This window comes from Vombatus ursinus, unplaced genomic scaffold (assembly GCF_900497805.2).
Source record: "Vombatus ursinus unplaced genomic scaffold, bare-nosed wombat genome assembly UNPS02007268.1, whole genome shotgun sequence".
Classification (NCBI taxonomy): domain Eukaryota; kingdom Metazoa; phylum Chordata; class Mammalia; order Diprotodontia; family Vombatidae; genus Vombatus; species Vombatus ursinus.
The window spans coordinates 1-27,657 of NW_020947046.1; the positions used below are offsets into that span (position 1 = coordinate 1).

Below are 27,657 nucleotides of genomic sequence, written 5' to 3' on the forward strand. Positions count from 1 at the left end.
TAGAGGAGCCAGAAGCATAGAAAGCTTGGTTAAAAAAAAAAAAAAAAAGCAGTGCCATACATAATGTACTCATTTTTTTTCATTAGTTTTTAATGTGTTTGTTTCTACGCTTTGCATTTTGGCTAATTAATTGTTGTTTTCTGCTTTTATTTTTTTAGGCACGTGAAGAAAAGGCAATGTCTGCCAATTTAAAGTACCTTTCTTTGGGAATCCTGGTCTTTCAGACTACCAGCTTAGTTCTGACTATGCGTTATTCAAGGACTTTGAAAGAAGATGGGCCTCGTTATTTGTCATCTACTGCAGTTGTCATTGCTGAACTTTTGAAGATCATTGCCTGCATTATATTAGTCTACAAAGATAGCAGTAGGTATCTAGTTTTGAGCTTAAAAACAACAGTGAGTTTATTGAGTTGAAATTGTTTATGAATTATAAATGAAGCTCCTATTTTATTTCTCTCACTATTTATTATGTAGTTCTGTTATGTTGCAGTAGTTTTTTAGTGCCATTATAGCTTTATTTACTTTTTAGTATTTTTAATTTTATGAGAACAATTTTCTCTTTAACTATAAAGTTTTTCTGTCAAATTCAATTAAATTTAACTTTTATTGCATTCTGGTGTAAAACATTATTCTAAGCATTGAATTAAATACAAAGTTTAGATAAGACTTGGCCTTGCCCTCTCAGGGCTTATAGTCCAATGGGAGGGTGTAAGATAAAGGTTATTTCTATATTAGATTCTAAGCCCCTCAAAGGCAGGTGACTATCTTATTTAAAATTTTTTACCTTAGCACTGAGTGGAGTATAGTGTTCTCCATAAATAAAGTCTTATAAATGTTACTTATTTTGTTGAATGTGAAATTGTTCATGATAAATACGTAAGAGAGGTATAAACAAAATGCTGTGTCATTACAAATTGGAAGGATCACAAAGGATTTCCTGGAAGAGGTGGCATTTGAGTTGGGCTTTAAAGGATGGGTCGAATTCAATGGAGTATGTTGGGATAAGAGTGGGGGAGAGGAGGAGATAGTCCAGGCACACGAAAGAACATAATTAAAGTCATGGAAATGAGACATTTGATTTATAAGAGAGACAGCTGGTATAGTGGATGGAGTATTAGACTTGGAGTTTGGATGACCTAGGTTTGGATGATGCCTCAGACATTTATTTGCTGTGTGACCATGAGCAAGTCACTTAGCTTCTCTGGGCTTCAGTTTCCTCAACTGAAAAATGAGGATGTTAGGCTCAATGACCTTTAAGGCCCTTTTCAGCTTTAAATTTGTGATTCTATGATCCTATAAAATAAAGAACTGCATGGAAAGTATTACAGTTTGGCTGGAGTATAGCATACACCAAGGAAAGTAGTTTGAGATAAGGCTGGAAAGATCAAGCTTGGTACAAGATTGGGAAGACCTTGGTGTTGGCCAGGGAGTGTTAATTGTATTCAAAAGTCTTTAAAAAAAAAACATGGAAAATCTTAGAGTAGAAGTAAATTTAGGAAGTGTATAGTACAGTGGGTAGAGCACAGTTTTGGAGTCAACATACATAGGTCTCCTGGAATCTTGGCTTCCCACATTTGTCATTATGTGTGTCCTTAGGTAAGTCACTTAACCTCTGAACAACTCTGTTTCCTCATAAATAAAATTTACATGGTTTGTTGGCTTTCTATTTGTTCACAAAGTTGTAAGAAAATAATTTAAAGTGGTAGATAAATTTTAATTGTGTTTGTTATCATTGTTACACAAAAGGAAAATGCCTGGGAATGTTGTTATTATGGACCAGACCTAACTTAGGCCAGTCTAGTAGTTTAGGATTGGAATTCAATGAGATGCTTGTTGAACATAAAATATTTAGCAAATAGGAGTTTTCTGAATCATAGGAGTGATTAAAAAAGATTTAACATTGATTTGGGCAGATGAGCCTCCCTTTTGCCTCTGCATCAGTCATGGTGGCAATGCATAATTCAAGAGGTATAATGACTTGTTGCAATGAGTATTTTACCAAACCTGAGAAGTCTTAACTTCTCATAGATTGAGTTTTTTATGCCTTAGAAAGCCATACCAGTCAACTAGTTCAAATCCTAGTCCTCTGGGCCAATCATGTCTAATACCAAGGATAGCTTCCTTGCCGCTTTAAAGAAAAATGAACCTTGGCTACATAAAATAAATAAATAAATAAATGTGCCTTGCTACCTTGTACCCCTTGGCAACAAGGTTCCACAGTTCCTCTAAGTAATCTTCCGCCGCTAGTAGATAATCCTGACCTTGAAGATTCAGAAAAGCTCAACATAGGTAGCACTATAGGAAGAGCTTAATATAGATATAAGAACTGTAAAAATGGAAAGACAATAAACAATTAATACCCCTTCCCCACTGAAGTTCAGGTAGTGGAAGTGATGTCACAGCTATTTCACAATGGGCCCCTGATGCAAAATAGCAAAGATAAATGGGATCAACTTCAAGGTCATCGGGACCTCAGCACAGATGATGCCACTTTCAGCAGAGCCATTGATCCCCATCACAGTTTAGGATCGTCTTAGCAAGACAGCTAAGAGGTCATAATGAAGGATGGTTTGGATTGAGAATAGAGGGGAAACAAAAAGACCAATTAGGAATCTATTGAAATAGCTTAGGTAGGTCATAATGAGTGTCTGTACTAGATGTTAGCAATGGGAATAGAATAATGGATGGATTGGAAAGATACTATAGAGGTGAAGTTTTCAGGTCTTAATAATGATATGAGAAGAGAAGGAAGAGTCAAAGATTACCCCAAGTTTCAGACATAATTTTGGGATAAATGGTGGTACCACTGAAAGAAATATTGAAGTAAGGAGCAGTAGCGGGTTTGGGGAAAAAAGATAACTTGCTCAATTTGGGACATTCAGTTTGAAGTACCATTGCAATATCCTGGTAGAGATATTCTGTGGGCATTTGGAGATGTGGATCTGGCTCAGGAGAGAAATTAAATAAAATATAAATAATAATAAATAAATAAAAGAATATCACTTTGTTTTATATTATATCCTATGGTTAATCAGTGACAAATATGAAGAATGTTCACGCATGAGGTTACATGGTATTTGGGATCGCAAACCTTTTTGAGTTCCATCATTTGTGTCTATAAGGTACTGCTAGCTTAAGATCCTATGGAAACAAAGCATAACTTCACAAGCATTCTCTAAATATATTAGGTCCTAAGCTCACAGTAGTTAATTTGATCAGGTATTTTGGTTTCTTCAAGTCTATTGCAGTGTATCTGGGTTAATGGAGGATTTGTGTGGCCATGTAACTAGTCACTTGTGAGGCCCTTGAGGCAAACTAAATATTTCCTTAGTAAGAACATGAGCAAATTAGCATTTCAGTTCCTGTTGTAGTAGTCACTTTCAAAATAAGGACAAACAAAATGTGCCTCCCTACCTACCTGTTTCTATGAGATTTCATGCTTTTTTTTGCCACAAATAAGGGAAGGTTCTATTGAGTATCATATTGCCTTGCACATAGTACTTTTTTTTTTTTTTGACAGAACCTGTAATTTCATGGTCTTAGGGAGCTCCCAGGGAGGAAATTCTCTCAACCAAAGTAGATTGATACCTGCTCTTCAATTTATAGCCTTAGAATGTTGCCTGGGATTATTGAGAGAGTAAGTGATTTGTGGAACATCACGGACCTGTAGGCCTGAGAGGCAAACTTTGAGCAGTTATTTCTGCCTGTGAGGTTAGTACACCGTCCACTGTCACATGCTGCCTTTTGCACATATTATGTGCTTAATAAATGTTTGAATTATCCAATGAATGCTGCCAGAAGGAAGCTAGGCCCACCTGTTTGCTTTGTGTAACTACCATAATGAGTGTAAACAAATAGAACTGTGGCTCAGGGGCTTTTTGAAGTATCCAGGAATTTTGGGAAAGCCACTGTTTACAGATTCAGATTATAGATTTTATCTAGATTAAACTAGAAGTTCCATGTTACCTGCTTGGAGAGTACTTCTAGGTATGGTAGATAGTGTAGGAAGAAAGATGAGAAAGCTGTAGGCAGGAGGCACATTTGGGTTTCCCTTCTCTCATCTGCCTTTTCTCCTTTTCCTACAGCTTGTTTGGGATATGGGAGAGTGGGGCTGACCAAGTGCAGACTTCTTCAATCTCATGCCCTTGTGTTTTAGGGGCCTCTTGCCTGGACTGTCCAGGTGACCAGGCTGGGGCCAGGTGAGAAGTCCTCAAATTTGCCTAGTTGTCTTATTTTGGGTAAGAGTTGGGGATGGAATGGGTATTATTTTAGGAGACAGGTGCAGGATATTCCTTCTAGTAATCCCCCCCACACCTTTTATCCCCACTAGGCAGACCATAATTTCCTTGCTTTTACCTTCTATGACCCTTTTTTGGTTTTACAAGGGATTCATTTCTTTTCTGTTTTACTTTTCTTTTGGGGACTCCTATTTTGCCTCTTCAGCCTTCAAAATATTGCTCCTAAAGACCCTAAAACCAAAATCCACTAAATGAATCAGTGTGAAAATATTGTTTTACCAAAAGATTGAACTGCAAATACAACAAAATAAAATGAAAATAGGGAGTTTTTTTTAAAAGGTGAAACATGATATCTTGTCTTTATAGGGCAAAGTAGAAGGGAATTATATTTATGCTTCTGGCTGTAATATTTTCTACTTCATGATATTTGAGGAAACGTACTGAAGGCTTTTTATGGTAAAAAAAATTAACATTTTACCAATGGTTAGGAAGATTTTTTTCCGTATTCTAATGATCAGACTGCATGTTCTGTGTATGATTCATGGTTTGGAGTAATATAAATTTTCATTCATTATCAATACTTGCTTTATAAGATGGGTCCATAAATGACCTAGGTCTACAGGCCTAAATGAATTTTATAAGTAAGTCTTTTTATATACATTGAAAATATGACTGAAAACAGTACTATTTTCTTCATGTATGTATCACCTCTGTGGTATAAAAAAGTTTACTAAGCTAATTCATTCAGTTCATTCAACAAATAACATACTGAGCCCCTACTATGTGCAGGATACTTTGAAACAGTGTAAAGATGAATAAGGCAACATGGCATAACCTCTCAAAGCAAGCAGTCTAGCTGGGGGATGAAAGATACCTAAATAACCATAATACACAGTATATAAAAATACAATAAATGCATCAAAATGTTTTGGGAGTTCACAGGAGACAGAGGTTGTATCTTGCTGGGGGACTAAGGTAGACTTCATGAAGGAAGTGGTATTTAAGCCAGACCTTGAATGATGGGTCACATTTCAGTTGGTACAGCTGGGGGTTGACGGTCTAAGCAGAGGAATGTGGGGTATATTTAAATAGTGGCGATAATAGAGCTTGGAATTCAATTCAGCAAACATTTATTAAGCGTCTAATGTGGTGCCAGGCACTGTGCTAAATGCTAGGGATGCAAAGACAAAAATAAGACAGGCCCTGCCCTTAAGGATAATGTCTGTGCAAAACTTAAGGTGCCATATAAACGTCAGTTATAATTATTCTGCTAGAGGATATACAAGGACAAATAAAACTACACAAATAATTTTTGGAGAGATGGGTTACTAACAACTGGAGAGTGAGGAAAGGCCTGTAGGAGGTGGCCCTTGAGCTAAATCTTGAAGGAGACGGAACATGAAGGAGAACATTCCTTACATACAGTAAAGTCTAAGCAATTTAATTCAGTTTAGCAAGCATTTATTAAATGCTTTCTTTGGTACAGGGTCTGTTTTAGACCCTGGCAATTCAAAGACAAAAATGAATGTCTCTGTCATTAAGACACTTCCGTTGTACTAGAGACATGAAAATGGGAAATGTTATATGGAGGTTAGGGAACTGCTGATAGGCCAGCTTGACTTGAATGCAGAGTGCCTAAAGTTGACTAATGTGAAATAGGTCTAGAAAAGTAAGCCAAAGCCACGTTGTTGAGGCCTTTAAATTTTTGGAGAATAGAGTGCAGTGAAGGAAGAATGGAGTATAAGGCTGAAAGGTGGTTGGGGCTAAACTGTAAAGAACTTTGAATTCTAGCTAAGGAGTTTAAACTCTGATCATTAGTCAAGAGGGAGTCATTAAAGATTTTTTTGTAGTATAATAGAAACATAATCAGAGGTGCCGTACTTGAGAAAGATTAATCTGACAGAGGGGTCTAGAGGTAGAAATGCCAGTTAGACAGCTGTTGCAGTATAGAGTTTAGATTAAGTTAGTAAGGGCCTGAACTAGGGAGATGGTACTGGGAATAGAAAGGAGAGGATGGACATTAGAGATTGTAAGTGATAGAATCTTATTGAAAGGGAAACAATAATAATATTAGTAGCTAATAGCTAGTATTTATATAGCACTTTAAGGTTTGCAAAGTGCCTTACAAATATCTCATTTTATCCTCATTGATACTACTGTTATCTCCATCTTACAGATGAAAAAATTGAGGCAAACAGCAATTAAGTAACTTACCTAGGATCACACAGATAGTGTCTGAACTGGATTTTAATTCAGGACTTTCTCATTCCAGGTTTCAGCACTCTATCCACTGTGCCACCTAGTGCAATGGGAGAAAGAAAGGTTGGGGGCATCATTCCCCTTTAACAGAAACAGGGAAGTCAGATGAGTTCATTGTGGGACATATTGAATTTGAGGTACATTTGAGATGTCCAGGTTCATTGTTTGACCTTTTTTTTTTATTCTGCTGGTGCTTTGGAGTCATTTTATTATTCATAGAGTCTTAGCACTAGAAAGACTTAACTTAAAACATTAACTAATTCAGTCACCTTTTACAGATGAGGACATTGCAGCCCAGAGAGGTTAAATGATTTTCCCACGGTGACGAAACTTTGGAATTAGAATCAAGATCTCCTGATTCCCATTCCTGTTTTCTCTCTACTATGCCAGGAAATCTCCTGTTAGTACCTTTACTAGAGGGAGGGCAATGAATAAGAAGAGAAAGTAAAACTAAATGTATTTATACTTAGTTGTTTTCTGATTAATATCTTTCATTAAAATTTTTTCTAAGAAAAGTTTGAAACTACTAGTTGAAATATTGCAGGATTACATAAATTTTCATCTTTCATGTATCCTTGATTGTAGAACAGTTAAAAGTTAAATGAAAATTAGAGTTGGTGTAGGGAAAGAGCCTTATTTCTTATTAGAAAATATGTGAGTTGTGAGGGATGAGAGTATTTGAGAATAATTATCCTTAGGTTCATTTCTTTTGGATTTAATTTACATTAGTATTTAAAGAAGTTTTGGTTTAAAAAAATAGTTCAGAGTACTTAATTTCTTGCCTGGAGGTCATTCTCCTGTTAACCTTGAGCATTAGGAGCAGTTACTAATATAGAAATTAAAAAGAGCTGTGGAGCACCTGCCCTGGAAGTCAGCAGGACCTTAGTTCATTTTTTTTTTTTTTTTGGACAGTTCAGGTTAAGTGACTTGCCCAAGGTCACACAGCTAGTAAGTGTCAAGTGTTCGGTCTGAGTCCGGATTTGAACTCAGGTCCTCCTGACTTCAGGGCTGGTGTTCTATCCACTGCACCACCTAGCTGCCCTAGGACCTTAATTCAAATGCTGCCTTAGACACTTGACACTTACTAGCTGTGCGACCCTGTGCAAGTCACTTAACCCCATTGCCTAGCCAAAGAAAAAAAGACAAAAACAAACAACAACCAAAAAAAAAGAGTTGTGTTCAGATCACAGTGAACACGTCCAAAACCAAAAACTGATGACCTTCGTCCCTAAACATGCCTGTCCTCACAACTAATGTATTTCTTTTGATGCCACTTCCATTGTCCCAATCTCCGAGGCTTAAAAACTCAAAGTCATTTGTGGCTTTTCTTTGTTCCTTGCTTCCCAGATCTAATCCAGTCTTGAGTCCTGTTGATTCTTCCTCTTACACAGTGCACCATACATAATAGGTATTTAATAAATGCTTGTTGATTGATTGATCTCTGGAATCAGGCTTTTTCCTGTCACCTCCACCACCCTAGTTCAGGTCCTTTATTACCCTCTCACTTAGCCTGCTGTAATAGCTTCTTAATCTCTCTGATACAAATCCCTGTACTCTCTAATTTGTTTTTCAGCTTATTAATAAAATATTTTTCTAGTATGTAGTTTCATATAACTTCCCTGGTCAAAACCCTTTGGTGTCTTCCTATTGCCTAGAAGATAAAATACAAACTCCTTAACCTGATATTTAATTCATACTTTTCCAACTTTATTTCCCATTGCTACCCTTCTTACATTTTACATAAACTGGATTTCTTGCTGTTCTTTGAACTCAACCTGTCATCTCCTGCTGTCATGCATTCACATAAACCACCCCTATACCTGGAATGCATTCACTTCTCTTATGTTTCACACTTATTTTCTTCCTTTTGCAGAGCTTAAACTTTTTCCACTCATTTTGCAGTTTGGTTGTGTGACCTGAGGACATGCATAGTGCAGAACCAAGGCTGCGGTGGAATTGTGCAATGCAACACAGGCAAGCGTTGCCCGAAACACCTCAGATTCATTATGCGTTTGAGTTTGAATTAATTGGTCATTGCACGTTCAGAAACCTTTTACTGTTGCCGTGGGGTCGCAACCCACTGTTTAAGAAGTGCTGCTGTAGAGCTTAATTTAGGTGCTACTCTTCCTCAGTGTATTCTGTGATTTCCTCCCTTCCAACCCCCCCCCAACCAACTGAAATTTTTTTTCCTCTTCAAATATTCCTAAATTATATGTTTGGATCTCTTCTTTTCTTTTATCACTTGTTATATCCCCTTGAAAACAGAGGTCCCTCGTTTTTTATTTTTCTGTGCATGTACTGGGGACTTAATAAGTGTTTGTTAAATTAGATTGAATTGAATAAAATTGCAAAACTTAACAGTCAGAAGACAATTTATTAAGCACTTACTGTGTGCCAGGCACTATGCTAAGAGCTGGAGATAAAAAGAAAAGCAAAAATCAGTCTCTGCCCTCAAAGAAGTTACATTTAATATATTAAATAGGTACCTGCAAGATATATGCAAAGTATAAGGAAGGTAATCTCTGCTGGGAGGCATAAGGAAGTAGAAGGCCAGGACAGACCCCCTGCAGAAAGTAGGAAGTGTTGAAGGAAGCCAGGGAAGCAGAGGGATAGTGATGAGAGAGAGCACTCCAGGCATGGGGGGCCAGCCAATTTAAAGGCACAAAATCAGCAAATGAATTTAGTTTAAGGAACAGGAAAAAAGGCAACTCGGACAGTATTGTAGGGAATGTGGAAGGGAGTAAAGTGAAAGAAGACTGAAACTGTAGGAAGAGGCCAAGTTACGAAGTCTTTTAAATGCCAAACAGAATGCTTTGATTCTGGAGGTATTGAGACTCTAAAATTTATTGAGTAAGGCATTGACATGGTCAGATCTATTCTTTAGAAAAAACACTTTGGCAGTTTAGTAGAGGGTGGATTAGAGTGGTGAGAGACTTTAAGACCATTAGAAGGCTATTGCAGTAGTCCAGGTGAGTGGGTGATGAGGGTAGCAGTTATATGAGTGGAGAGGAAGGGATGTTTAAGAGAGATGTTGTGAAGGTAGAAACGGGAAAATCTGACAACAAATTGTATGTGTGGGGTGTATAAGAGGGAGGAGTTGAGGATAATACTGAGGTTTTAAACCTGGATGACTCAAAGAATGGTGGTGCTATCAACAATAATAAGAAAAAGTTAAAGTTCAAAAGAGTGAAGGATTTTAGGGGAAAGATAATATGTTTTCTTCTGGACGGGTTAAGATTGAGGTGCCTTTAGGTCATACTTTTCAAGAACTCCAAAAGGCAGCTGATGATGGTAAACTGTTGGGGGAGTCTAAGGCTAAATATATAGAGCTGTGAATCACTTACGTAGAGATGTTAATTGAACCTTGGGAGATGATGAGATCACCAAGTGAGATAATATACAGCAGGGTTCTGCGCCCTATGGCCTTCAGGTCAAAAATCTGGTCCCTTGCCTGTTTTTGTATGGCCAGTGAACTATGAGTGGTTTTTAGATCATTAAATAAGGTTTCATTTTACTTAAAAATATAAAATCATTCTTAGCCCACTGCCTGTGCACAAACAAGTGGCAGGTTGGATTTATCCCATGGATATGGGACACGGATATGGTTGTTGACCCATAGTAGAGAGGGAAAATTGAAGATAGCCTCAGAGAGAGATTTGGGAGACACTCATGGTTATTAGCCAAGATATGGATGAAAAGCCAGCAAAAGAGATAAAGAAGGAAATGGCAGACTGATAGGAGAACAAGGAGAGGGAAGTGTCATGAAGACTCAAGAAAGGAGAAATTATCTAGAAGGACAAGGTGGGCAGATGCTGGAGAGAGATCAAGAAGAATGAGGATTTAGAAAAAGCTTAGGTTGCACAATTAAAAGATCATTTGTAATTTTGTAGAGAGTAATTTCTGTTGAATAATGAGGTCGAAAGCCAAATTGCAGGTGGTTTAGAGGAAAAGAAGTGAAGATACCTAGCGAATATAGATAACCTTCTCAAGAAGTTTTAGATGTGAAAGGCAGGAAGGATATAGAACAGATAGTGGGGGTTTTTTCCTTTCCTTTTTTCTTTATACAGATTTAAGAGACAAGGGTTTATCAATAAGCAGCATGGACAGAGTTGATGGTCTGCTGGAGAAGACCCTAGGGAATACATGTAGATGCATGTAGATGACTTGGTCTTAGCAAAGAGAAGGGCCACCTCATATCAGAGATCAGAGTAAAGGAGGAGACAGTGGGGGGAGATGTCTGAGTGATACACTCGGGATGAGGATGAGGATGGGGAGGGAAGAAAGAGGAACTCTCAGAAATTGTCCTAGATATTTAGGTGAAGTATGAGATGAGGCTGTCAGATGACAAGGTTGAAGGAAGAGTGCATTGGGCAGCTTGAAAAGAGATTTGGAACTGTTGCTGAGGAGAGCAAATAGCAAACAAGATTTGGGAGGAGTAGAATAGTTGCCTTATTGCTTGAGGACCCAGTTGAGATTAGATGACATAAGTGTGCCCTGGAGACAGAGAGCAGGTGTAATCCTTGATTGGGATTTGTCAGGGCTTGATTGTTGATGAGAAAAAATGGGACCTGAGAAAAGAGAATAATATAAGGTTCATTTTTTTCACAAAAGAGTCAAGATAAGGAAGGAAGCGCAGAGGGTCACCTGCAGTTAGCTAGCTGTACACCTGTAGCTAACACCTGTAGCCTGGAAAAAACTGAAGGGTAGAGGAAATGGAGGTACTGAAGACTTAAGAACAGGGCTATGGGGTCATAAGACAAAGGGAAAGGTAGAATGATGAAAGGTTATGAATCTGATAAAGGAATTTTGGAATTTTTGACATGGAATTGAAACACTTATGGATAGTGGCAAAATTAAGGGCATGGCCATGTTCTGTGTGTGTAGCTAAGGTAGAATAGAGGAATAAGTCATGGGAATTGAGTAGATTGAGAAGCTTGGAAGTTAGAATATTTAAGAGAGCATAAATAGGTGTGTTGAGATCCCTTTAGTTTCAGGGCAGGAGTTAGAATAGAAAGCTGTTAGCCAGACACTGAACTCATTGAGGAAAGAAGGAGAATGTCTTAGAAGCCACTAAAATCAAGACTGACTGATAAATTTGTACACTGTGATCATCTGCTGAATGATGGTAGTGGATTATAGATGGAAAGTCTGCACATAGCAGTGGGGAGGAAGAAGTATTCTAACTCCTTCACTACAATTAGTGAGTTGAGTATAAAAGAAGGTATAGCCAGTGGCTATAGAAAGAGTGACTAAGGAATCAGTGTCATGAGGAGGTAACTAGGTCTCAAGTGAGTGCCAGAAGGTAAGAGTGAGAAACAAAGTTTAAGATGAAAGTAAGTTTGTTATTATGGAGTAGGCATTCTATAGGGCACAGTGGAAGGAGTGAGGATATTTAAGTGGAATACTGGGTGGGGGGGAGAGGATAGGTTTGAAGTGAATGTGAGTAAGGGAATAAGCAGTTGGGGGTGAGGGAAAAAATTTTGTATGTTGGCAGCTCAGAATCACTAGAATGAGGAAAGTGTGAGGGGGTTGGAGTATGCTAACCATTGAGGAATGAAACTAGGCAGAATGTCAGTGGTTAGAGAGAGATCCATTAAGTGAAGTATGTGGTTAGGTTGTTCAGGGTTCTCCTGCCAGATCCAGCCTTGTGGCAGGTGGTGATGTGTTCTGTGTATTGAGGCCCACCTCAAGGCAGGCAGGAGCAGAAAGGACATGTGGGAATCTATTTGGGAGCTGTTGGTTCCAAGTCAGATTTAGAAAAGGTCCTAGAGGATGGTAGATGGGGAGGAGGTTCTTGTCCCAGGTCAAGGTGGCACTGGAGAAAGCTTGGTAGGCTACAAAAGCCAGGAAGTAGGTGGTGGGTCTTATCCTAGCAGCACCCAATGTTGAAGATGAGCCAGACCCAGAAGACAGGTGTCAGGGTCTTGGCTGGAGATGGCCCTGGGGCAAAATCAGAAAACTAAAACCATGAGAGGTTGTGACTTGCTGTGAGTGAAGCTATTTACTTATGTTGGTCTTTTTTTATGTGTTTTTTCCCCCTAGAATGCAGTCTTCGAGCATTGAATAGAGTGTTACATGATGAAATTCTAAACAAGCCTATGGAAACACTTAAACTTGCTATTCCATCAGGAATATATACTCTTCAGAATAATTTACTCTATGTAGCATTATCAAATCTAGATGCAGCCACTTATCAGGTACTTGAGAAAAAAATTTTCTTATAGTGCTTTTAAAAAGTGACTATAACAATAACAATAATAATAATAACAATAATAATAATACCTGTTCTCTTTTTTTTTCCAGGTTACTTATCAATTAAAAATTCTTACAACAGCACTGTTTTCTGTGTCCATGCTTAGTAAAAAATTAGGTTTGTACCAGTGGCTCTCTCTAGTGATTTTAATGGCAGGTGTCACTTTTGTACAGGTAAATTATTCAAGATAAGTTTATCTTCCGTGTTCATTGTAGTTTTAAAAAATAATTGTTGTGAATGAATACTATGTCATCTTTATTTGTTTATGTGACTACCCATTACATCAAATCAAATATGTATTGAACATTACTTTTGATGGGTATAACTTTAGGCAGATCACTTAACTTCTCTGAGCTTCAATTTCTTCACCTGTAAATGAGGGGATTGAATTAAATGATTTATATGATCACTTTCATGTCTAAATATTTGATCTTATGAACTAGATCATAAGATTTTTTTTTTGGAGGCAATTGGAGTTAAGTGATTTGCCCAGTGTCACACAACTGATAAGTGTCTAAGGCCAGATTTGAACTCAGGTCCTCCTGATTTCAGGGCAAGGGCTCTATGTACTGCACCACCTAACTACCCATAAGACTTTGAGATTCTTGAGAACAAGTGTGCTTTAAACTTCTGCATACTCAGTCAATAAACATTTATTAAGTGCCTACCATGTGCCAGGTGCTATGCTAAGTGCTAGAGATACAAATACAAAAATGACAGCCCCTGCCCTCAAGGACCTTATAATCTAATGGGGGAAGACAACACAAAAAGGGCATAGGGAGAAGGAAAGGTACCTGGAGGTGGGACACACGATGGAGAAGTCCATAGGTGCACAGCTGGGTGGGAAATAAAGAGATGGCTAGGCTGGGCTCCTTCCTTTTATAGGTTCTGGGAGAAGGTTTCTGCTCTCCATTTGGAGGTGTCATAGGGGCAGAGGGTACTAATGTAGTGTGAGTATCAAAGGATGATGTGTTCCACAATGTTGTGTAGTACATAGGCAAATGCTGGAAAGGACTTAAGAATTAAGACTTTAATTCATGTCTGTGATCCTTTAATCCTGAATCATTGGTCATATATGCTTATGTCCTACATAATATTGTGGAAGATATATAGAAATTTAAAGTACATTTCTTGTCCTTAAGATTATTACAACCTACTTCACAGAACCATAGATTTAAAGCAAAAAAAAAAAGTCTTGGAAATAATATAACCTAGCCCCCTCATTTTGTAAGTGAAGAAACTGAATCACAGAGTTTATGACTTGCCTGAGGTCAAATAGGTAGCAAGTAGCAGAGGATGTAGTTGGGAAGAAAAGTCCTAAATGTATAAAAAAGTTAAGTAGCAATCAAGCAATCAAAGACATATCAGTTTGAGATAGAATAGAAGAGATATCATATGTGATAAATTTCTAATATGAGGTAAGAGCTTAATAAGTGTTTTTTTCTACTTTTAAATGAGTGGTTCAGATAGTAAGTGCTATTGGAATTCAGAGGAAGTCATTTTTGACTAGTATGTTCAGGGTTCATGAAGGATAGGTAATTTGACATAGGTAGAGTTTTTACAGTTGGAAAGGAGAGGAGGACATTGCAGGAAGAGGTATTGGTGTGAATAAAGGCATATAGACAGGAAACTACAAGAGATAATGGGTAAATAAGTTTGGCTGTAGCAGAAGATCAGTGTTGAGAAATAATGGGAAATAAAGGTGGAAAATATAGGTTGGGGTCAGCTTGTTGAGGACTTTGAACGCCTCTATAAGGATTTAGATTTTATAGGCAATACAGAACCATAGGATGGATAATTGAATACTTTGACCAAGGAGTGGCATGCTCTGAGTGGGGTTTTAACAAAATTAATATGATAGTGGTATTCTATGTGGATTAAAACAGAGAAGCCAATTAATAGGTGGCTGGAATTTCCAGGTGTAATGTGATAAGTGGTTGAACAAGGGTGGTGGTAATGAGAATTGAAAAGAAGAAATGGTAATGACATATGATGAAGGAAGAATTGACAGAACTTAGTGGCTATTTTGGATATGGAGGATGTCACTTTGGTCTGATCATCTATGATGACTGACTTAAAAAAAAAAAGATATAACATCTTAAATGAGTAGCCTTGAGATGTAAGAAAACTAGGAGGGGTGTGTATGTGTGTAAATAACTAGGTTATGATGGGCTTTGAATGCCAAACAGAAGAGTTTATATTTGATCCTAGAGGTGATAGGAAGCCACTGGGGTTTATTGAAAAGGCAGGTAACATGCACAGACCTACATATAAGGTAATAGGCCCTGATGAAAGCAAAAGATGTCCCTAGGTTTTGAAACCAGGAAAATATTGATGACGATAATGGAAGTAGGGAAATCAGAAAGAATTTCAGTTTAGAGAGTATGTAATGAGTTAGTGAAAATAAAATAGGACAAGTAATAGGATTAGAGGAGACCTCTGCAGTAAGTCAGATGTAACATACATGCCACGTTGTGTATGCCAAGCTGTTGTACTTAGCATGATAGCCTCGTATGTCCAACTTGTATTCTTTGTCTCTAGCATCTCTCATTACTTCTCCTATTCCACACTGCTATCTTTCCTGTCACTGTTTTGGGTTCTGCTGTCACTGGCTTCCTTCTGTTGTCCTTGGAATTCTGCAGTTCTTCCATGTTCATTTCTGCATTGACTCAGGTAGTTGAGAGACAGTGAGGAATATTGTAAGGAAGAAATGATGATGAAATTCAGTAAGGGATATTGTAAGCATTAAGCCACATCTGTTGTTATCAGATTCATACAGTTTTCACTCACTCTGATCTAACATGATCATCTGGGGTGACAGATTTAAAAAAGAAATTTCATGTGCCAGGCACTGCATTAAGTGCAGAAAATGGAAAGAAAGGTAAAAGACAGTTCCTATTTTCAAGGAGCTCGCAGTCTAATGGGGAAGACAGCATACAAACTACTATGTACAAGCAAGCTATATGCAGAATAAATCAGAAATAATCAACAGAGGGAAGGCACCATAATAAAGAGGGATTGGAAAGGGCTTCCTGTAGAAAAGGAGACTAGCTAGGACTTGAAAGAAGCCAGGAAGCAGATCATTCCAGGCATGGGAGATAGCTAGTAGAAATGCCTTAGATTAGGAGATAGAGTATCTTGTTCAAGGAACAGTAAGGAGGCCAGTGTCACTGGATCGGGGAGTATGTAGAGGAGGAATAAAAATATATAAGAAAATTAGAAAGGTGGGCATGGGGAGCGAGGCTAAGTTATGAAGGGATTTAAATACAAACAGGATTTTATATTTGATTCTAGAAGAGATAGGAAGCCACTGGTATTTATCGAATAGGAAGATAACATTGTCAGACCTGTGCTTTAGATCATTTTGACAGCTGAGTAAAGAATGGCCTGGTGTCAGGAGAAACTTGTCTAGTAGAAGACCAACTAACATGCTATTGGAATAATCCAGATGTGAGATGATGAGGGCCTGCACCAGGGTGGCAGTGTCAGAGGAGACAAAGGAGCGTATGTAAAAGATATTACAAGAGTAAAATAGACAGGCCTTGTCAACAGATCGGATATGGGGGAGAGAGAGAGTGAGGAGTTGTGGATGACACCTAGTTTTTGAACCTGGGTTACTAGGAAGATGGTGGTGTCCTCAACAGGTTTCTATAGGAAGCCTTTCTAACTCCTCTTAATTCTAGTGCCTTCTCTTTCTTAATTACTCCCTATTTATTCTGTATATAGCTTGTTTTGCCTGTATTTGTTTGTTGTCTCCTTCATTAATGAGCTTTTTGAGGGCCTTTTCTTATATCCCCAGAGCTTAGCGAAGTGCCTGGCACATAGTAGTCACTTAATGTTTATTGACTGATTGACTTGACAATAATAGGGAAGTTTGGAAGAAGAGAGCATTTGGGGAAAAATGAATTTAGTTTTGAACATGATGAGTTTAAAGTGTCTATAGGACCTCCAGTTCGAGATGACTGATAGGCAGTTGGAGATTTAATACCAGAGGTTAGCAGAGAAATTAGGATAAGTAATTTGAGAATCATCAGTATGGGAGTTGATGAGCTCACCAAATTAAGTAGTATAGAGGGAGAAGAGAAGAGGGCCTAGGACAGTGTCCGGGCGGATACCTATGGTAAGTGAGCATGACCTGATCGGAGTTTCAGCAAAGGTGACTAAGAAGGAATGTTCAGATTAAGTAAGAGGAAAACTAAGAGAGAATAGTGTAACAAAAACCTAGAGAGAAGGAACCGTCAATGTCTAAATATCTAAAGCAATGTCTAAAGCTGCAGAGAGGTCAAGAAGCATGACAAGTGAGAAAAAGGCCATGATTTTGGCAATTGCATTAGCAACTTGGAAGAAAGAAGTTTCAGTTGAATGATGAGTTCAGAAGCTAGACTATAGAGTTAAGAAGAGAATGGGAAGTGGAGGTACTGATTGTAGATGGCCTTCTCCAGAAGTTCCATAAGACGGAGGAGAGAGATGAAACAATAGATACTGGGCATAGATGGATCAAGTGTAATGGAAGTTATTGAGAATTTCAAGGTAGTGTTGATGTCGTTCAGTTATTTCATTCATGTCCGAGTCTTCACGACCTCATTTGGGTTTTCTTGACAAAGATTCTAGAGTGGTTTGCCATTTCCTTCTCCAGCTCATTTTACAGATGAGGAAACAGAGGCAAACAAGTTTCAATGAGTTGCCTAGGATCACAGAGCTAGTAATTGCCTGAGGTCAGATTTGAACTCAGGAAGATGAATCTTGCCAACTTCAAACCTAGCACTCTGTGCCACCTAGTTGCTCCCTAAGGTAGTAGCCTGGGCTACATAAGAGAGATGAAACCTGAAATCAAGTTTACATAGAACTTGAATTTATTTTTACACTATTTTTGGACTTTGAGGAATGATATTGAATTTGTATCTTAGGACTTAAGAGTTTAAGTATGAAAAATACCACACACGTTTAACCTCAAAATTCTTTCTGATTTTGTTTAGTGGCCCTCAGATTCTCAAGAATCGTCTTCTAAGGAACTCTCAGCAGGCTCTCAGTTTGTAGGTCTGATGGCAGTTCTTACAGCTTGTTTTTCAAGTGGCTTTGCAGGAGTTTATTTTGAGAAAATTTTAAAAGAAACCAAGCAATCTGTGTGGATTAGAAATATTCAACTTGGTAAGTCTTTAGTGTACATTTTTAATGTGCTTTTGAGAAAGTAATTATATTATATGCAAAGAATCACTGTCTACAAAAATACATAAGCATATCTAGCAAAAGATTTCCTGGCCAGCATAATTTTGCAGTAATTTTTATGTTTCATCACTGAGCTGCATCATAAAGTCTTGATATCCCAGTGTAGTGTTCTAGAACCAATTACCCATTTATGACACTATTTCTATGGAACTAACTGCATGTGTTAATGTTTCAACTGACATATTTTCTTCCAGAACCAATTAGCTACAATTTCACAGTGTATTTTAAAATTAACATACCATGTTATAAGGAAAGCTCTCTCTCCTTTTCTCTTTCCCTCCCTTTTCTCTACCTATCTCCTTTTCCCCTTGTTCTATCTTTTTTTTTCTTTAGACAGTACATTTTGTAAGAAATATAGTGTGCCTTATATTTCAGATGTTGACATGCAAAGAATCATCCTTTTAAGGTTTGTAGATTACTTTTGCCCTGGAGGGATGAAATGCTTAAAGAAGAAAGTAGTTAGAAGTTAAGTAATATGATAAAACTACTTTTAATCTTTGTTTAAAAAACCTTATACTTATTTTTCAAAGTACTTTGACCCTTGTAGAGGACAAGTTCTGAGGAGCTGTGAAACTGGAAGCAAGTTTTTTTTGTTTGTTCTTTTTTTAATGAAGGGTTGTTCCATGCATTGACCAAGCAATGCTACTACTAGATCTATATCCCAAAGAGATAAAAAACAAAAAGGAAAAGGACCTGTGTGTACGAAAATGTTTGCAGCAGCTCTTTTTGTGGTGGCAAACAATTGGAAATTGAGAGGATGTCCATCACTTAGGGAATGACTGAACAAGTTGATGGATATGATTGCGATGGAATATTATTATTGTGCTTTAAGAAATGATGAGCAGGCTGCTCTCAGAAAAAAAAAAACATGGAAAGACTTACATGAACTGATACTAAGTGAAATGAGCAGAACATTGTACACAGTAATATTGTATGATGATCTACTATAACTTTGCTATTCTCAGCAATACAATGATCCAAAACAATTCTGTAGGACTTATGATGAAAGGTGCTGTCCATCTCCAGAGAAAGAACTGGTAGAGTCTGAATGCAGATCAAGCATACTTTTTCTTTACTTTTTTTTTTTGTCTGTGTTTTCTTTCACAGAATGACTTACATGGAAATGTGTTTTGCATGACTACACATGTATAACCTATGTCAAATTGCCTTCTCAGTGAGGTAGGGAGGGAGGAAAAATTCTGGTACTCAAAATTTGGGGGGAGGTGGAAGAATGTTAAAATTGTTTTTACATGTAATTGGAAAAAAAACAAAATATTAAATAAGAAAAAATGAAAGGTTGTTAAGGAACAGTTAGATTTATAGGAAAAGTAAGACAAATTCCAGCTTCAGAAAGCAAAAATGCTTAGAAAGGAAGGGTCTGGTTTTACATCCCACCCTCATCTCTTTCCTGAACTCCTGACCTGGGGCATTTGATCTGGATGCCCCATTGGTGATTCAGACTGAACATATCCAAATGAAAATTCATCATCTCTGTCTGTTGTGCCTTTGTCCCCTTTTCAGATTTTCCTACTTCTGTGGAGGGGGCACTGTCTTTCTCATCACCCAGATTCACAATTTTGCAGTCAATCATCATTTTTCCTCTTCTCTTGCCTCCCATATCCAGCACTTTTCCAATTCTAGTTTGGTCTTTTAGCCTTTCTTTCTTTCACTGTTGTTGTAACTTTTCAGTTGGTCTCTGTTCTTCCAGTATTTTTCCTCCAGTCCATTTTCTACATAGATGTCAAAGCCCCAGGTCTCACCATGTTACTCCTACTCAGTGGTTTTCCATTGCTTCTAGGATAAAATATAAATTACTCAGTGTAGCATTTAAAGTCATCCACATTTTGCCTCCAGTCTCCCTTTTTAGACATTATTTTTTACTTTTCCACATCATAAATTCTACATGCCAGCCAAATTGGATTGCTAAGCTGAACTTGACATTCCGTTTCCTGCTGTTGTGTATTTGTCCAGCCTGCTTTCCATGCTTGGAATGTATTTTTGCCCCCAACAATTCATGAGGATATATTGTATTCCATGTACTACCTCCTTCATGAAACCTTTCATTATCCTTCTAGTTATGATTTTTCTCTCTTCTCAAATTACCTTGCATTATATTTGTGTGCATGTTGCATCCTTTAAAATGTAAATTACTTGAGGACAAGGATCATTAATATTTTTTCTTTTTGTTGTCACCACCTAGCATTGCATCTTGCATATTATAAGATGTGTGTTGAATTGTATTCTTGAAGAGAGAATATTCATTCTCAAAACAAATAAATGAATAGTTAAGATTTCCTTAGATATATGTTAAGGTTTTCAAGTTTGTCTTAGATATTATTGCAAAAATTGATCAGAAGTCATTCCTTGCAATTCAGGAAACTGAAGCTCAGATAGGTTCCCTAGTCTGGCCCATTGGTTCTCTTAATTATTTTTTAAATGGTAAGGTACTCTTCGTGGCAGCTTTTCCAAAGTTGAGAAAATAGATGGCATGCTTTTTTTTTTTTCATCCATTTAGCTAACTCTGATTTTGCATGACATTCCAGTGGTTTTCCTGTTGTAATCTAGACATTAACAAAGCTCTCAGAGACAAGATTGTCACAAATGGATGAATTTCATAGCCCTTTCCAAATTCATTCCCTGAGTGCTTCAGGGTTAATTATGGTCTTACACTGGAGTTAAGTTTTAACCTTGTGCTCTCTGGCTGTGTGCCTTTTACCAATGAACTTTCTAGATAGTTTGGGCTACTTTTAGCCTCTCATTCATTAGTTCTGTCCCTAGATTTTATTAGATGTTGATCTCAACAGAGAGTAAATAGCTTTCATGCTTCACAGAGCTTCTAAGATTGATCTTGTACTTATTTTTGAAGGAGATAAGCAGCAGGTATCTTGATAAGACTGAGATCTTTATATTATCTACCACCTAACTTGGGCTTATTTTGTCTTTGTATACCAAGTACCTTGCACTTAGTAAGTGCTCAATAAATGCTGGTTGAACTGAATTGAAAATTGCTGTATTTTGTTAACAGTCATCTAATATCATGAAAAAGGAAAAAATAAACGTTTAGTTTTATGACAGGTTGGTATCAAAGCAGTACAAAACAAGTGATTGGACTTTTCTCTTAACTTTTTAAGGTTCTTTTGGGAGCATATTCGGATTAATGGGTGTTTACATTTATGATGGAGAATTAGTATCAAAGAATGGATTTTTTCAGGGATATAACAAACTGACCTGGATAGTTGTTGTTCTGCAGGTAAAACATTTAAAATCCTATATTTGCATAGAATAAAAATCTGTTTGTTTGAAGGTCTCGGAGCAAGCCCTGATATTAAAGTTATTCCCATCAATGTCCATCATAGTGTCTATATCTGCTTTCTACAAGAAAATTCAAAGTTAAGATGGAATGGGATTCCGTGTCCTAAAGAACAGCAGAAACTTGAGAACGAAAATCAGTGCTAATTGGGAAGGAGATTAACTGAGGAAGAGGAAAGAAGTACTGGAGGAGTGGTGGAAGAGAGTGAAAAATCTAAATGATATATCCAATTTTAAACATGTCAGAAAACTGGAGAAAATCATAAAGAAACTTTCTATTTCCTGAACTGAATAGCTCTATCAGTTTCACATCCAAGTTTCAGTTCAGTTTCACCATCAAAAATATATTTTAGTATAGATAGAAATTGATCTTGACAAGAATGGCATTTCATAAATATTTCAGTAGGATAACTTATAATAAAGTTCTGACCAAGACTGGGAAGTTTAAAAATGAAAGAAATCATACCTCCCACTTATAATACAGCTGTATGTTAAATCTCTTTGTTTCTGTTTTAAAATTAAAGATCCAGCCTTCAAAGAATAACATAACATCAATAATTAACATCCCTTGGAATTGGGAATTACCATGAACTTCATATGCCTAATATACCCAGAACATTCTGTCATAAACTGTACACATTGAGCAGATGTAGTAACATAGCACCCAGTATTTCATGCAGAATATGCAGTTCCTTCTTGGGAAGATTTTATTTTAAGTCAAGTTCTGAATGGATTTTTTTCCTTTGGGGTGTGTGTGTGTACCATGATGAAAATACAAGCTTACAAACTGATTGTGGTATAGCCGTAGACATGCCCAGTATAATTTTTTTTTTTTTTACTTTGTAACAAGTCTTAATAAGTTACAGAATAGTGGTCCCTACTTTGAAGCTCATGGGGGACCCATGTTGATATTCAAACCTAGGATGTATTTAAAGCTTCATGCTATCGCATTGTATAGCTGTGTATTCTTGTCTGTATCAAATAATGTATATATACATATAATTATATAGCTATATATCTGCCTGAATAGCTGAAGATGTTCAAGTCTTAATTATTATTAATGATTACATTTACATAAACTCTTTACATGCATTATCTTATTTGATCTTTACAGCAATCCTTTGAAGTAGGTGTTAAAAATAACATTGAATCCATTTTACAGATGAAGATATTGAGACTCAGGTTAAGTGCTTTGTTTAAGATGACATAGCCGATAAGTGGTGGTGGTGGGAATAGAATGAAAGTTTTTTTAAATCACCAAATTTCCCAATAACTTACCCTGTGTAACAAATAAGTGTTACATAGTTCAGCAAAGCAAAGGAAATTGTCCCATCAGTTGCCTGACAGCGTGTTCATCATTCTCCACATGTGGTCTGCTGCCCCTCTGCTGAGAGGAGCAACAGAACCAAAGTGTTCTTACTCTGATCTCCAAAGGTCTTTCCACTACAGTGTAACTGTTTATTCATTCAGAAGATACTTATTGAGGCCAGCAAGGTGCAAACCATTGTTATGTGTTGTGGGAAATACGGAAATGAGGAAGACATCATCCCTTTCCTCAAGAAGCTTATAATCTAGTAGGGGAGATGAAATGTACACAAGTAGTTATAATCTCACATGGAATGTGTTAAGTCCTGTAGAATGATTTGGAACCTCAGAAGGAAGCAATCACTTCTATTTTGGGATTGATGAGAATTAGAGAGGCCTGTAGGAAGGTATTGCGAGGAAGCATGCTATAACAACAACAACAACAACAATAATATAGAAATTTATATTTCACTTTAAGGATTGCACAGTGCTTTACAGACATTTTCTATTCCTTCTAGCCACCTCTGTGAGATAATTCTACAGGTATTATTATTCCCATTTTATAGATGAGGAAACTAAAGCTCAAAGAGGTTGCCCCTTGCCTGTGGTCCCTTAGCTAGGAAGTTTCAGTGGTGGGATTTGGATTCAAAATTAGTGGATTATAAGGCTGGAAAGAGGTTGAAGTTAGCCCGCATATAGAATTTAGGATTAAATTTAGGAATTTCCATTGTATTCTAGAGCCATTGGGATTTTTTGAACAAAAGAGAGCTGTGCTTAAGGAAATTTGGCATCAGAACTGTAGGGTACAGTAGAGGAAGAATTAGGAGGCTAATGCCAGGTGACATAAAGATAGTGTCATTACAAATGGCAAGAAAGAGGCACTGCAGAGAGAGAATAGATAGGACTCTGTTGATTAACTATATGTAAGGAGAGAGTCAGAGATGGCATTTAAGTTTGTAGTCTGGATTGCTGGAATAAGAACAACTGGTATTTATATACTGCTTTAATGTTTGCAAAGAATCTTAAATACATTACCTATTTTGAAATAATGATAATGCTGTTTACAGAAATAGGAAGAGGAGGTAGTTTCAGAGAGATAATGAGGTCAATTTTGGATCCAATGAGTTTGAGGTCTAAGCAGGACTTATAGTAGGAATATTTAATAGGTAAAGAATGGAAATACAGATCCTCATCACAGGGCTTTAGTTTTCTTTTTTTTGGTGGGGGGTAGTCATTTATATAAAAGTGACAGCTACAACCTTGAGAGTGGATGAGGCATCAGAAATCAAGTAAAAAATATTTTGTGGGAGGTAAGGAAACTTTCTATGGCCCTTGTAATTTTTCATTTCATAGCCCAGTGTCCTTCAGTAAGAGAACATCTGGATTTGTTTGCTAGTTCCTAGAGGGCATAGCTTCTTTAATGCCTGTCACAGATTTCTGGACTAATTTGTTGAAAACTCTTTCATGACTCCTGGAGTCTTTCTAAGTGCTTTAAAGATACTTTCAGGGAATTTCACTCTTGAAATGAAATTAGAAACATAGCAGTTCCAAGAGGAAGTCTTCAGAGCACTGAAAAAAATTGTGACTGTTATTAAAGATTTTTGTCTGCTCTTGCAGTGTGGAGAAAAACCATGTAATTTGAACCACCCAGCTGTGTATGATGTTTATCAAGCCTTTTTGGGAGCCAGCTACATGGGGCACAAATTAAACAAACTTCTGCCTATGGCTTATTCTTATTGGATGATGATCCCAGGAAAGACATTTAGTTGAAAATAGGCCCAACATTGGACTATTTCATAATGCTACAGAATAAGGGGCAGCTAGATGGCAAAGTGGATTGATGCTGGGTCTGGAGTCAGGAAGACCTGAGTTCAAATCTGGCGTCAAGATACTAGTTTTATGACACTGAGCAAGTCACTTAACCTTGTTTGCCTCGGTTTCCTCATCTGTAAAATGAACTGGAGAAAGAAATGGCAAACCACTCTAGTATCTTTGCCAAGAATACCCCAAATGGGGTTACAAAGAGTTGGATACAACTGAAACAACTGAACAAAAACAACAGAATGAGGATATTTAGAAATATAAAAAGAAACAAGAGAACTCAGAAGATAATTATGATGGTTGAATAAATGAGGATGGAAAAGAATCAGTTACAGAGGTAGGAAGAGAACCAAGAAAGAATAGTAACTTAGAAAACAATAGAGAAAAATTTCAGACTAGTCATGACTTCAGAAAACTCAATGTCGAGGCATGCTTCTTGCTTCTTGGCAAAGAAGTGACAGCCTGGAGGTGAGGCACACGTTTTCAGATACGGCTAATGAGTTGATTTGTTTTGCTGCATTATGCTTTTTTGTCACATTGGAGGGCTTCGTCAAAGAAAGGTGAAAGAGTTAGTGGGAGGTGGCAGAGATGAAAAAAGAAAATAAGAAAAAAAAAATACAGAGAAGAAAACAAGTTTAGAAGGGGACCTAAACAGGGAAATTTTATTATCTAGTTAAATTTAATAGACACTTAAAAAATTGGGACATTGTATTTGTTGATTACATTGTAATCAATAAGGTATGAATACATTATTAATAGAAAAGAACGTTTTTTAAAAAGATAAGAGTTTCCAGTAGACAATATGACACATTATCAAAGAGTGTAAGAGTGAATGGTATTGTATTTGGTAATTAGAGGATCATGGGTTACTTGGAGTATGCATTAGAGCCAGAGGGGAAGACAGATTTCTAAGTGTTGATCATCTTCCCTTTGAACCTCCACTAGAAATATTTTGTTAATCAAGTTATATGTATCTGTATTAAAGTGTCTATGTTTTTTTTTTTTCAGTAGGGACCCTATGAACAGAAATCTATATGTACCAGCTTCATGAATTTTGATTTCAGCAGTTTTATCAAAGAATATGTTTTTACAGAGCCAGATAGATTGAATTATTTGGCCGGAGTTTGGCCATATAGTCAGAAATTTCAGGTGGTTAGGTCCTGCTAGCCTATTAGATAAACACATTATACTAAGCATCTTGGGCTATATTTGTTTTATATCTATTTCTAAGTCTGTGACTGGTAACCCCACTTGATTAGTGAGAGCACCATGCTATTGAGAACCATGTTGTAGATTCTATGTACAAATTAATAGAAATGATTAACAGGGAAATTGGGTACAAGAGTATGTATGAATCTGCAGAAGTTCTTTAATTACTACTGGAAAAAATAACCACCGTTAAGTCAGCAGTATTTACTATTTACAAAGGACAACATATTAATGAATGTTCTTGATTGTAGGTAAATAGATAAACTAATTGTTTTAAAATAATTCACAGTGTGGATTTTTCCTATCCCCTAGGTAATACAAATTAGGTAGGCTTTGTTGACTAATGAATGAAAATAAAAATTCTGTTCAAAATATTGCTAAAGTTCTAGTACAAAGAACTGCCATCAGCTATTGCCCAGAAGTTTTCTTTTATCATTAACATCAGAGATTTAGAGTTGGAAGCAGCCTTAAATATCATCTAGTTCTTCAGTCCCACTTGTTTTAGAGATAACTGAACTAAGTAACTCACTGAGGATCAATGACTTGCCCAAGGTATAGAAGATCATAAGTGACTGACCTATGATTTGAACCTGGGTTCTCTGTCTCAAAATCTAGGGCTTTTTCTGTTGTAATAATAATAGCAGTTAATGTTTATATTTTTCTTTAAAGTTTGTCTGCTAAGCTCTTCACATATATTATTTACTTTAATCCTGACACCAATCCTGTAACTGCCATTAAGATCTCCATTTTACAGAGAGAGATTAAATGACTTCCCCAAAATTGTACGGCTTATAAATGTGTGAGGCAGGAGTTCAGAGTTTCCAAACTCCAAGGCAGTTTTCTTCGTGCATTGTAGCCCCTACAGTAATGTGTCTCTATATGGTCTTTAAGATATTTATTGAAAAAATTGCAAACCAATTGTATCATATATTGTTTGAAAGAGGTTGTCTGTTGATTGGAATCTTATTGTTTCTAAAGAGATTTTTTTAAAAAATTTAATCTTCTGTTATGGGTTTTTAAATCCTGTAACTATCAATCCTAAAATTTATATTTTGTTAAAAATAGAGAAGTTGAGAGAGTTCCTTTATTTTTGGAGTTGTTTGCAAGGGTGAAATCACTTGTTTATCTCTAAAAGTAACCTTTTTTTGACCTTTTGCAGGCACTTGGAGGCCTTGTCATAGCTGCTGTTATTAAGTATGCGGATAATATTTTAAAAGGATTTGCAACATCTTTGTCTATAATATTATCAACGCTAATTTCCTATTTTTGGCTGCAAGATTTTGTTCCAACCAGGTAAAAGAATCATTTTTCATCATTTAGATATGCCTTACTAGTAAAATGAATATATTTCCTATTTTAGTAAAGTAAGATCAGATGTTACACTAGTAGCTATAAATGGCATCAGTCAGTGTAAAGTAGTGAGCTTACTCTGTGCTGTACCCTACTCAATATTTGTTAAATAGAAAAGAAATATTAAAACATTGCCTCTGCCTTTAAGAAACTCATTGTGCTATAGCTGAGAACCAAAATTAATGTATATTAAATAAGCAGTTAAACGACAAACTATGTAGTACTTCCCACCCATTTATTTGGCAGAAATAAATATAAATGATAAAATCCAAAGTTAGTGGGCCTGTAGTAAAACTAGTAAGCTCTTGCCCCATATATTCCTGATAGTTATGTAAATTGGTACAGTGTTTTTGGATATAGCCTGATACTATCATACATCTCAAATTAACAAGCATGGTGCAGTGTTTTTGGATACAGCCTGATACTATCATACATACCAAATTAACAGGCATTTATCAAGTGTTTACTATGTGCTAGACAAAAAGCTAAGCTCTGGGGATATAGTACGCTAAGCACAAAAATAAAGATAGCCTTTATCCTCAAGGAGCTTGCATTCTAATAGGGAAGGCCACACATAAAAGGAAAGACTGAAAAGTGGGAGTGAAAGGGTAAAGGAGAGGTCTCTGTGCAGAGATATGGTGGAGAAAGAAATCCAGCAAGGGCCCAGAGAGGAATGAAATACATAAAT

General features: G+C 36.8%; 1 protein-coding gene across 1 annotated transcript; it reads left to right on the top strand.

The window, feature by feature from the left end:
- Positions 1–162: 162 nt before the first annotated feature.
- Positions 163–26,902, top strand: LOC114033454 (UDP-N-acetylglucosamine transporter-like). Its single transcript, XM_027848952.1, has 5 exons — positions 163–363; positions 12,539–12,693; positions 12,800–12,922; positions 17,726–17,897; positions 26,779–26,902. The coding sequence occupies exons 1-5, from the start codon at positions 177–179 to the stop codon at positions 26,811–26,813; spliced, it is 672 nt and encodes a 223-aa protein (XP_027704753.1). The 5' UTR covers positions 163–176; the 3' UTR covers positions 26,814–26,902.
- The last annotated feature ends 755 nt before the right edge of the window (positions 26,903–27,657 follow it).